General features: G+C 47.1%; 2 protein-coding genes across 3 annotated transcripts in view; one reads left to right on the forward strand and one right to left on the reverse strand.

The window, feature by feature from the left end:
- Positions 1-1,756: 1,756 nt before the first annotated feature.
- NDUFC1 (NADH:ubiquinone oxidoreductase subunit C1) lies at positions 1,757-4,529 on the reverse strand. 2 transcript variants are annotated; one of them, XM_055794924.1, is made up of 4 exons: positions 4,372-4,529; positions 3,521-3,624; positions 2,650-2,732; positions 1,757-1,906 (listed from the first exon to the last, which is right to left on the reverse strand). In XM_055794924.1, coding segments are annotated over exons 1-4 (249 nt in total). In that variant the 5' UTR covers positions 4,433-4,529; the 3' UTR covers positions 1,757-1,905. The 2 variants fall into 2 exon arrangements, with proteins under 2 accessions (XP_055650899.1, XP_055650900.1); XM_055794925.1 differs by lacking the exon at positions 1,757-1,906 and having other exon boundaries at positions 2,649-2,732.
- A 591-nt stretch (positions 4,530-5,120) lies between these two features.
- Positions 5,121-12,319, forward strand: part of NAA15 (N-alpha-acetyltransferase 15, NatA auxiliary subunit) — a 46,601-nt gene continuing 39,402 nt past the window's right edge. The window contains exon 1 of the mRNA XM_055794923.1: positions 5,121-5,336. Coding sequence (XP_055650898.1) covers positions 5,283-5,336 — 54 coding nt within the window. The 5' untranslated portion in view covers positions 5,121-5,282. The remainder of the gene's footprint in view (positions 5,337-12,319) is intronic.

Raw genomic sequence — 12,319 nt, forward strand, 5'->3', positions numbered from 1 at the left:
GCGGCGGCGGCGGCGGGGAAGCCCCTTCCCGGGGCGCTGCCGCGCCGCGCCGGCGGGGATATGAACTACTCGAACAGCCCGCGCCAGCGGGAGCGGCTGAACACTCACATGCGCCAGAGTGAGAGGGAGGATACAAGTCGTTGCATTCACCAAGGTGCGGGGGAAGGTAGCGAGGAACATACTGCTGTTTCACTGAAACAGCCTCTGAGAGAGTTCCTTTGCTAACAATGCCCGCGGAAAAAAAATCGGGAGAAATAACTGACGTCCACAGCAAAGGGCAGCGGGGTTAAACAGTAGGGCAAGCGAGCTCGGCGCTGGCAGCAGCACGCTTGTGGAAGTAACTCAGCGCTGCGGGGTCACGTTAGCTGAAGCCACAGGCCCCTCGAGGTCGGAGCTCGGCAGCTGCCCTGCGGCCTTGGACTGTTGCCCCGTTACTCATCCCTTCTCCACGCATAGCCCTGGTGCCCTCAATGATTCTTTAATGCCATTTTCTGCCGATTATCTTTATCCCATTCTTCCGCCCTTTGTCCTTGACTGACCTTGACACCTGCGACACCGCCGGTGCAGTCCCACCACTGAGGCTGCAGGTACCTTTCAGGCATCGCAGTGAGCGATTCCAGAAACACCGGCGGGGTAAGGCCAGCCCTTCCTCTGCCACACAGCCCCGAGCCTCGGGTAAAGCACCGCACACCCTCCTCTACCGCCCCAAACAGCCAGCACAGCCCCCTCAGCTGCCCGCTGCGGCACCTCCATGGAACAGATCCTTGGGGGACAGCAGTGCATGGCTTCCTCTATGACAGGGGTCCTCAAACTTTTTAAACAGGGGGCCGGTGCGCGGATTAGGTGGTTCCCCCACCCAAACCCCTGGCGGGGAGGGCCTGGCGGGGTGTCTGTAAATACTGCGGGCCAGACTAAGGACCCAAGGGGGCTGTATCGGGCCCGCGGGCTGTAGTTTGAGGACCCCTGATCTATGAGAAGCCTCAGAGAGCTGCAAGACAGAAAAGCAGCTGTGCCCAAGAGGACCTAGCTAAGAGCCACTGAGGAAGGGACAGACTGACAAGCTGCAGGTGAGTTAAACAGTCTCCCAGATCCAAGACTGGGCTTTCATCCTTGCTTTTTGACAATACAGAGTATGTTTCCGCTTTGCATGCAGAAGCAAAAGCAAAGCAAACTTCCTGGCAAGGACAAATAATAAAAACCCACACAGTATTCAAAGGTCAGCCACCTCTGATTTTTGTTGTCTCTGACAAAAGCTTCGTTTCTGCTCTAGGGAAAGAAAAAGCCAATCCAGATTACAGAGGACTTAAGAACAGCAGCACTCAAGGAACTAGCTCAAGCTTGCAAACAGATGTGTAACTTTCATTATGGCATCTCTAAGTCACTAGGTCAAGCTTTGAAAATCTACCCAGCCAAGACTGAGCTGAAAGACGCTGCTTTGATGTGTGAAGTAGCAAACACACATTTTGGCATTTGTACAGATTAGTTTCATTAGGTTTCCCATAAATCCCGTTCTTATATATTCACTTATTGCTTATGTTATAAATTTAGCAATGAAAATTATGGCAGGGCAAAAGTACACTTAACTTCTGGAACATTTGCTGAACTTCCTCTGAACTGATGTCTAATTTTGTAATATACCTTCCAGAATAACAAAGAGAGTTTTGAAAATAACATTGATAAACTATGAAACAGAAATGCCACATAAAACAATTTCAAGACCAGCAGAATGAAATATACACGGCAAGGGAAGTCTTCATAAGTTTCTTCCATACTCCATAATTTATTTCTTAATTCTGCACATGAAATGTATGAGCGTAAGTATTGAGATACTTTTTACTTCTGCTGTGCTCATTTATTTGCAGGACAACTGCTGATCACGTTACTTCTTAGTGAGCATACCGTCAACCTAAGAAAGAAGGGGAGGGGAAATATCTTAGCGACACAAAAATAGAAGCAAAGAATATCGTTCGAAACATCTCACAACATACTGTATTTTTAGCTGGAGAGGAGTATTTATGGGAAAAATGACCACAGCACTACAAGTTCTTCTATACCTAGTATAAGCAGTTCTTCCATGTGACATATTAACGGCTCCGAGACTTTAATTCCCAATAGACTTTTTAACTGGTAGAAACAATTATGTCTTTTACATTGAAAAGGACAATGACCACATACAATCTGCACCATAATGCAGGTCTACAGGCTTTGACTTTCTATCATTCTTATGTGTAATGTACAAGTGAAACTGAAAAAAACGTTTCCCACTGTAGACCTGTTAAAATAAAAGAGAGGCAAAGACAAGCTATTTTTAGTGAGCTCGATATCCTTGCCACTAAAGCACTTGTAAGGTATTCTCTTTGCGACCTAAATTTATTATAGGCACTGTAAGATATATGGTTATTTTCCAAAAGTTTGCATATCCAATACAGAAAGCTGGCAGTGAATATGCACACAAATGAATATATGAAAATACAGATCAGTCACCTTATCACTTTAAAACTAGGAATAAGTTAGAAGAAAAGCAAAACCCAATAAGTATAAAGGAAAATAATACAGGAAGAAGGTAAGTCAGTCCGGTATCTTGATTGCTAACAGAAATCAAAGATGTGCAGAATTTGTATTCAGCTAAGTAAAAAGCACCATACTTACTACGAACATCCTGTACACTTGTGTTGTCTCTCTGCTTTTCTTCTCTCATATTCCATTACATCTTCATTATGCTGCTTGAAAAGCTATAAAACAGCAGTATACGATAAACAGCTAAACAACACACAACTGGAACCAGAGAACAGAGACCTCGACAGCATATAAAATTCCTGTTACCAGAATGCAAACCAGTTTGTAATGGGGACAATACAGAGTAAATTATCTGTAAATTACTAACTGCACAGTGAGGCATTTTTTCCACACCTTTCTCAAACATTTTCTGCGGGGTGACTGAATGGGGGGAGGTCCCTACTGTCAATCAATCCACCCCACCCTGAAAAGTGCTGTCATCATGGGAGTGCTGCTTATCCTGCACATATCTTCATGGGAGCTACGACACCCTGCTTACTTTATCAACATTGAGCCTGTTAGCTCTCTGAAACAGGAAACATCTTACATCTGCATTTTGCTTTGGAAAAGGGGGTCTTAATAGACTACAGCTGAAAGATGAGAAGACATTGCATTAGTAGTCTGACAAACACAACTTTATTGAGGCATATTGCTACGTCTTTTTTAAGATCCATGGGGGAATATAACATTAAAGCCTTAAACCAACAGGCTTGAGGAATTAATTCATCTGATGTGGCCATTTTAAGTTTGCAACACAGAGAAGTTTGGTAAGTTGTTCATTTTTATGAAGAAAAATGCAACAGAGATTTGGGGAAACATAATTAATCAATATATTGTGCTTCAATCTTGATACCTGCTGTGACAATCCGTTATCCCAATCAGCTAAGTAGCTTGTAGTCATTGCCTTCAGATCACTATGGTCTGGGAATAGTTAAGGTCAACAAACCCAAATGAAAACACTTACAAGAGCCCACAAGGCAGCACTGGTGCTAAAAGCCAAGCCAACTCCAAACCAGTTTGGTTGGTCATAATTACGTCTTTTTGCAACAAACGCAGAACGAGTAAAAGCTAAAAAGGAAGATTACAAATGTGTTAATGTTTCTCAGGTTTAGACTACCAAGTCCATTACTAACACTCATACAATCAAGGGGGGAGAGAAGCAAACCACAACAAAAAAATACAAACACATCCAATTAATTTTGTGTAAGTGGTCCCTACGACACTGTTAATAGCTCACCCATTTGTGAGCACCATGAACTCCCTGATCAGAGGAGGCAAGTGGGGATGGGGAGCAGTTCAAAGCAGCGCCCTTCGCCTTCCCTTGGGCCACAAGAGTCATACCCTACTGCATCTTTTGTTTGCGCTTCATCTTTTTTAGGGTGTCCCCGGCAAAAGCTTCATCCCCAGGCGCTTCCCGCGGCCTGCCCCACCGGGAGGGCGCCGGCACAGCCTCCCTAAAGAGCTGCGACGGGGAACGGGCGACGGGGAACGGGCGAGCCTGCTCTCAGCCTGGAAGCAGCACTAACTTCAAACCGAAATAAATAGATTAATTTAAAACAGAGTGGTTGGGAATTAAAAAGAAAAAAAACAGAAAAAGGAAAACTGCACCGCGGCTTGCTTTAAGCACAGCCACGAAGAGGGGCGCTAGACCCAAGGAGAACGAGGCCGGCCCCGGCCGACACTCAGGTCAACGGGCAGGCCCCAGGGCACCGACACGGCCCAGTAACGCGCCCAGCCCTCGGGGCAGACCCCCTCGCCTAAAGCAAGAGCGGGCTCCCCGCCGCCCCGAGCCACGGCGGGCTGGGCCCCGCTCACCGAGCCTCGGCGGCCCCGCCGCCAACCGCAACCGCTCCGCCGCCCGCAGCGCCGCCGCCATCTTGTCAGCCCGGCCTGGCCCCGCCCCCGCGGGCGGGGCCGCCCCGGCGCCCCGCGGACGAGCTGTCCCGCACGAGGCCGGGCGCCTGCCGCGCTGCCGCCCCCCCCGCCCTTAACGGCGCTCGCTGTCGGTACAGAGCCAGAGCCGGTCCCCGCCCCGCCGGCCCCCGCAGCCCGTCCCTTCCGCGCCCGCAACGTCGCGGGCAGAGCGGGGCGCGCGCCGCTCGTCGGGGGCTCCCTCGGGCCCGCGCGCGGGGGAGGCGGCGGGCCCCGCCGGGAGAACCAATGCCCGCGCCGCGCGGGCGGCGGGCTGAGGCGCGAGCGGCTGGCCCCGCGCCGGGGCACGCCCGGCCCGCGCTGAGCCGGGACCCCACGGGCTGACTCGGGCCCCACCGACCCGGGCCCGCGCCGACCGGCTCGGGCCCCGCCCCGGCGCACCTGGCCCGGGCGGTGCCGGCGCGGGGGTCGCGGCGCATGCGCGCGGGCCGCCGTGACCCGGCTGGGGAAGCCGCGGCGGTGGCCATTTTGGCGGCGCCTCGCTCCGGCCTGCTCAGTTACCACGTGAGCCGCCGCCCGGGGCTCGGCGCGGGGCAGCCCGGCGCGCAGACGGCGGCGGCCGGGAGGGGCCGGGCCCGCAGCCGGCGAGAGCGCGGCGGTTTGAAGGAGGGAGGGCGGGCGGGGGGTGGGTGGGGAGGGAGGCGGCGGTAGCGGCGGCCAGAGTCCGGTGGGGAGCCTCCCGGCAGCGGCGCCCGAGCAGCGGGGACGGGACGCAGTCCGCCCGCCCACCCCCCCCTCCCCGGAGCCCCTCGGCGGCGCCGGAGCCAGCGGCGGGAGCGGGAGCGGCGGGGAGGATGCCGTCGGTGAGCCTGCCGCCCAAGGAGAACGCGCTCTTCAAGCGCATCCTGGTGAGTGGCGGGGCGGCAGGCCCGGGCTCGGCCGCGGCGGGCCGCGGGCGGGGCGGGGGGGGGAGCGGCGGGCCGTGGCCCGGCTCGTCCCCTGGGCTGGCGGCGAGCGGAGCCCCGGCGCCACCGCCCCGGCCCTGACGGCCGCCGGCTCCTTCCTGCCGGGCCGAAGGGCGCCTGTCACCCGCGCCCTGTCCCGCCCGGGCGCGGCCCCGCGGGGCCGGGGCAGCAGCGGGGGCGGCCGCCCCTCCGAGCTCGCCCACCCGGGGGGTGACCCGGGAGGTGACCCGTGTCCCAGCGCTGGCGGCGGCGGGACGCTCCAGCGGCTCCGTGAGAATACCCCCGCGGTGCTCCACTCACGGGCATGCCGCCTGCAGCTGCCCTCTGTTTTTTTTATTTATTTTTTATTTGATTTTTTTCTAGTAATCCAGATTTTTTGGTGTAGATAGGGGCCAGATCTGTTGGTCGGTGGGGAAGATGGCTTTCAAAGGAGGAAGCGGAGCAGGATGAAGGTTTTGAAGTCCTCCCGAAGTTTTAACTTGTAGCTAACTCCCGTTAAAGTTTGACAAATCGATTTTTCTGGGCGGCAGCTGGCATGTGGATGCGGGAAACTGCGGTGGGATTTGGTCATTAAACCTGGTTTTTAGGATGCGATTGTTAAGAGTACAGTCCAAATACCACTGAAGTGTAACAGAGCTGCGCACGTCTGAAGGAACTTGTTCCAGCTTTGGTGCAGGTGTTGTGGGAACCTTGTCTTACCAAGGTCCTGGGCCGAGTGGAAAACAACAGAGTTATATTAGTGAATAAATTCAGCGGGTTGATTTAGAAAATTCTGTTATCTGGGTCAAGCGCTATGTTGTTTTCTCTCAAAAAAGTCAGTTTTGTCTAAAAATCCCATGTCCTCTTCCAAAGAGGCTTAGGCTGCTATATTGGATTGTTCCCAAGATCAGAAGCAAGAAGGGTACTGCAGTCCTCTTGGAGTAAGAGCAGGCTTACTGCTCTGTAAACCGCCGCCACTTAAGGCGGGGGGAGTGTGTGCAATCTTCAGTCACTTGCTTTTTCAGAATATTTTGTGAAAATGAAATAAATCTGTAGAACCAGAAATCCACAGACCAGTCATCTCATGACACATGCAGTCTCGTTTAGGGTTAAAAAGTAGGTACGAGGAGCTGTAAAGCTTATTTTCCTTGGAAAGACTCGGTCCTGCTTGGGAGTTGGTGTGGCCTTGTTCTAAGTGTGTAATTTTTAATGTGTTGGGAGCTGCAAAAGCGGTAGCCTTGTTGCTCACTCGCCCACCTTCCCCTGCATTGAGGATGGCTTGTGCAGTTCCCAGACAGACTGAATCAAGGAGCCTGTCTGTGTCTAAAACTTTTGGGGGTTGTGGGGTTTTTTTGGGGTGGTTTTTTATTTGGGTTTTTTTTTTTTCCTGGGCTTGATGCATGGCTGTCTGAGTACTTGTATGGATGGCTGGAAAAAGGGAAGAACAAGAGTTTATTTGGAGAAAATGCTGGCTCAGCACATGCAAGTTGGGTAAAGCTTTGTGATTTGGTTCAGGTCAGAAAAGAGAAAGGTGTGCTCCAGTCCAAGCAGATTTCTTAGACTGAAGCAATTTTTATTTTGTCCCTTTTGTTTTTTAAACTGAAATTCTTCAATACAGACACAGGAGTTTCAGAAACTGGGTAGGCTGAAAGTTACTGTGGCATTTTGGTGTTTTCCTGTTATCTTGCAGGGATGAGCCTGTGATATGTAGTTTAGTGTTAAGACTGCCCTGCGATTAGAAAAGCCTTAAAGCTGGTTTTCATCACACTGGAAATTTGGCTAATGAACCACTTCTCAGCCTTGTTATGGATAATGACCCAACTTTGTGAAGTTTTGATTACGTATTTGGCTTGAATTAGCGAGATGTACATTACTTCCATACTCCTATGCTTTTACTCCACCTCTCTCTTCCTGCAGCCTCGCCAGTCTACACCTTCTTTTCAGGAGAGTGTAACCCTTCGTTATGCCATATCCCCTGCTGCGTCTTCCTCTGGCCCATGAGTGGTTTAACAGCAGCAAGAGGAGCTTGAGTCTGCCTGGGCATCTGGCTCCCTGACAGGACCCCTGAGCCCCTGACCAGCTAACAAGGTGGTCTGATTGTCTGGCCCTGGGTTGGCACATGCTGTCTTCTGGCTGGGGTGGACCATGGAGGAGTTCTGTTGAGTGTGCCTGGATGAGATTTTTTTTTTTTTTTTTTTTTTCCCCCAGCAGATGTTTTGAGAACCAGCCCAAGTGGTATCAAAAGGATGCATTACCCTTCAAATAGATAATTGCTGTGACACAGGCTGTTTACAGAAATAGAAAATCATTCTGATTTTTGTGGAGGTAGTAAACACAGGAGTGAAGTAGGCAGCAGCCTTGTATTTTTGTAGGTGAAGCAGAAAACAAAGAAAAAATGTTGATTTTGTGTGTGTTTTAAGTTCCTGAGGCCTCAATTCTTTGCCATTTTTAAGAAGTATGCCTGTAACACAAACATTAAGGTCTACACCAAGCTGCCTAGCTTTCCATAGCAAAAGGCAATAATAACTTAACAGAGTTTGTTTGTTTGTCGTGTAGTAAGCATCTTACATGATCAGTAAATTTCTTTTGTGTATGGGTTTGCGTGCAAGCCAGCATTTCCACTTAACTGACAAATTCTGAGTTCAGAAGCGTGTGCACTTTGTCTTTGCATGTTGCAACACACTGACTAACCTCTCTAGTCACTTTGCAGGTATGTGGAGGTTCCAATAGAAATGTTTTTCCAGTTGAAAGGCATTTGACAGTATAGTGTTCCTGTAGTACAAAGGGAACAGGATCTGCATAATTAGAATTAAGAAACCCCACAAAACAACAACAACCCACAGGATTATTGATCGTTGTTCTGCTTAAACTTGCACTTCAGTTAAAAAGAAAGTTTCTAGTTTATATTGCTTAAAGTTTTAACTATTTACTGTTAAGTCTGCAGGTAGATATTCCTGTTCTTCTGCTCAAACATTCTGTGGAGTTTAGGAGGAAAGTAGATCTCTACATTTTTTCTTTTGGTTTTTGATCCATTTGAACATTTAAAATTAATTGAGTGTGTATCATTATTTTGGACACACATCATCTCTAGGAAGTCCTGAGATTACTCAAGAATTCAGGCAGAGGCAGAGGAAAGGGTAGAATAGCAAACGCAGGAGTTGAAGGGATTGAGAAGTTGACTCTTTGGTACCCAGGAGGCTGGATGCAGTATGAAGTAATGGAAAAAGCGGTTTACTCCATCCCCCCCACCCCCCTTACTAGCAAGTATAAAACTAGTAGTTGTAGGACTGTCTGATTATGTTTGTAAATTAAATATAACCGATGAATGTTCCTGGCACGTTGCCAAATCATTCAGCCACTTATCTAGTCAGGTACAATTTGTCAAATATGTTCAGGGTGTTTTTTTGGTTGGGTTCCTCCCCCCAATCCAAAAGACAATATTCAGTTAACTTTTGTTTGGATGTACAAGTTAAATACATTGAAAATGTATTGAACAAATGTAAAATACAAAGTTGCTAGAGGTGCCGTACATCATGTGGAAGAGTTTTCCAGTTCCTCTAAACAGCAGAGAATAAAGTTCTTGGCGTCATGATGGTCTGGCAGAGTAAGTGGTGCAAATAGTTCTCACGATAGCTAGTGGGCTTAGCCTCTAGCTGAATATGGTTTAAGCAGGGAGGAAAGAAGTCCAAGTATTTAAGAAGCGAGGCATATTTTATGATGCAGACAAACAATTCAAGTGAGGAACTGTGTGTGTTCAGGCCTTGTTGAGGTAGTTTTGCTGATTTATAACTGGTATATACTGTAGAAGTAGCATCCTGGAGAAGCAAGGTGCCATGCTGGTCTGGGCTTGTGTATATTACATTGTATGCTCATCAGAGTTTCTCTGCTCAGGACTGGTGATTCTGTGGTCTTCATGATGTCTGGAGAGCCGTACATCTTATATCTCTGGATCAGTTACCTTATATGCTGGGCAGGCTTAATTGGGTATGGCCAGAACCAGTGTCCTCCAGTGGGGCATTACAGTAACCAAGGTGTCTGCTGCAGGAGGAGGGGGCTTTGAATTTAGCCTTTTGGTGGTCATTTCTACAGTAATGCTGCTGTGCTTGAGGGTTTTTGTCTTTGAACGGTCTTCTTTCCATGCTGGCTTTGACAAGCATTCTACCAAAAGATACAGGAACTTCCTGATGATAAAAAAGCCTGTTGAACAGCGTCTCTTCAATGTCTTTGCTGTAAATATGCCAAGTCCCTCCTGCTGGGCCATCTTCCTGTTTCTTCATTCCAGAATCTGTTCCCTGTCCCTCCACTTCCAAACTAGACAGACCTGTGCTTCTCCTTCACTAATACTTTTGCCAGCACCAGTTCTTTTAAAAATAATGATCTGTCTCGGAGAAGTTCAGGTGCTGACTTTAAGTTTGCTGAGGTGACAGACTTTGAAATCTCTTAATTGATCTTGGTTCAAGATTAAAGACTGATTTCCAGAATTTCACTTTTATCAGTAACCAAGTAAATTAGCACATTTTGTATGCAATCATTGTTGCATTTGCATGACTGTACAGTAATCAAGTATGCTCACCACTGGAGTTTCACCACATACTATCTCATCTGAAACACGGAATTACTAGGAAGGCTTTTCCAGTATCTTTGCTGCTGAGATGTCAGTCATTTGTTTCTTCCTTTGCCAAAAGGAATACATCACTTGGCTTTGCCAGAAGTAGTAGAAAAAAAATTATGTCTTGGTTTAAACATTGGAATGGAAGTAAAGAACAGACCTGCTGCTTTAAGCAGAGTCACCGTTCTTGTTTTTCAGAAATACTTCTCAAACTTGTTAAAGAAAGAAATTACTGTTTGAGACTCTAGGATACTATGAAGGAATTGCTTGAGCAATACTTGCTGTTACTAAAGCCTCTTCACCAAATTAGGGCATTTGTTGTCGTTGAGGCTGTCAGAAATTGTAGAAAGAGGATTCCCTGTTGTAAATTACAGAGGAGCAACATAATTTTGTTCATTAGCTGTTTCAGTTAATAAAGTATTTTCGTAACAGAAATGCATCCTAATTTCTTCAGTTGGAAGATCATAGCCAGTCTTACCTATAGGTACTCTCAGCTAAACCCGAAGTGGGGTAGTGGGGTTTGTAATGATCTGAAACTAACCTTATTTGGGGAAATAGACTTAATCCATCCAGTACCCTTTATTTTGGTTAGAATTTGATCAAGTTGTGTTTATTCCTGTTTTTCAAAGGTTTTTTTTTTTTTTGTTTTTTTTTTTTTTTTTTTTTAATGAGTGTTTGCTGGTTGCAATTGCTGGGCATCTCAGGTTTAAATCTCTTCATCCACAGCAGCACTGGGTCAATGCATCAAGAGTGGTGATAAGGAATTACGTCCTTTCTGATTTTTCTTATAAGGCATTTGGAGAAAATGAACAATTATTCATTGCCACCCGTTAAAACTGAGATCAGCGAGACTTGTTACAAGGATTTGTTTGCTTCTATGATACTACGCAATCAGGTTAGCAAGCCTTGTAATGTTGAAGAACAACCTTTCTTATCTTACTAGCAACATTTAACTATTTCGCAACAGCTCAATGCTACAAGACAACATCTCACATACCTCAGAGCTAAGGGTGAAGAGTACTCTGGTCATATAATACATGGGTAGAAAATGTCAGTAGCCTTACTGCGTGTCTTGGGCTATGTTGTGTGATACAGCTGAGTTGGAGTGTCCGTGTAAATCCAGAAGAACCTATTGTGTAGGCTCCTTTAGCACTTTTCATGCCATATCTTGGAATTGATTTACTTAGTTGTTTCAGATGATCATGAAAAGCCAAATACATCCTATACAGACTGATCTTTTGTGAAGTACAGTCAGACTGATCTTTTGTGAAGTACAGTCAGTTTCATGCTAAATTCAGAGGTGAAGCCTGAACATAGGGTTCCAGGGTAAGGCACAGAAGTCAGCTGATCTTAGTTGACGTGGCCAGATTCATGGTAATTCTCCCTAGGAAGGAGAGATTAAAGTAAGCAACTAGTGGCCAACAGAACTGATGTAGAATAATGAATTTTTCAGCAATAGCCTTGCTTCAGTGAGTGCAGATTTCTAGTTTTACTTCTGTAAAACCGGTAACTTACTTGTCAGCAGCCGTTCCCATACTGATTTCATCAAATACAGGAATTATTACATTATTAATAAAAAATTATTATTACTGCCTCAGTATTAAATGAAAAGACACAGATGTTTCTTACCTTCTTCCTAACTAATTTCAGTTTGAACTTGTTCTGTTCCTCTGGTTATATTCTACCAAGCAATGCTAATTATGAAGGTATCTGTCACTTCTGAAAAAGTAAGATGGGCTGTGCCAGGAGGAGGGTTTCTTAGTCCCTTAAATTAGGCAATTGCTAAAGCTGTTTCTTATGAAGATCAGTTCTGTTCATTAACACTGCAGAGCAATGGAAGAGGATTGGTTTCAATCTGACAGCAAAAGAATTTCTGCAAGTTTGCCCGAGTTTTCAGCATTAATGTATCTGTAAGTTTTGTTTTGGCTGGAGGTGGTGGTGGTGTTCAGTCCTTGGGTTTATACATCTTCTATTTGTCATGGAACTGAATCAGTGTGGTGGAAGCTTTTGCCTAGAGCTGTTGAGCTGTTTGACATGGTTAGTGCTCAAAAGACCCACTAATTCAAGGTGAGTAGTTGTTTGATATGGCTAGTGCTCAAAAGACCCACTAATTCATGAGTAGTTGCTCTTAATGCTTCCAGCTTTCAGAATCTTCTTTACTACATTTAGCTTGAATTAGTGCCACCTTAGACACTTGACCTGATCTAGTCTAGCTGTAGAGAGAGTAACTGCTGGAAAGCAGCCTTGAGCTGTGCAGTGCTTGGACTTAGTATCTTTTGAGTTGCTGCATCTGAACTGTGCTGGAAGAAATGGATAGCATCTGAGTGGCGGACATGCA

Source organism: Falco peregrinus, chromosome 2 (assembly GCF_023634155.1).
Source record: "Falco peregrinus isolate bFalPer1 chromosome 2, bFalPer1.pri, whole genome shotgun sequence".
NCBI classification, from domain to species: Eukaryota; Metazoa; Chordata; class Aves; order Falconiformes; family Falconidae; genus Falco; species Falco peregrinus.

Bases quoted from the DNA above. Each gene is read 5' to 3' on its own strand.
- NDUFC1 (XM_055794924.1), bottom strand. From the start codon at position 4,432: ATGGCGGCGGCGCTGCGGGCGGCGGAGCGGTTGCGGTTGGCGGCGGGG. The intron at 3,625-4,371 runs GTGAGCGGGGCC...CTTCCTTTTTAG, and splicing joins GGCGGGGCCGCCGAGGCTCG to CTTTTACTCGTTCTGCGTTT. The intron at 2,733-3,520 runs GTAAGTGTTTTC...GCTGTTTTATAG, and splicing joins GTGCTGCCTTGTGGGCTCTT to CTTTTCAAGCAGCATAATGA.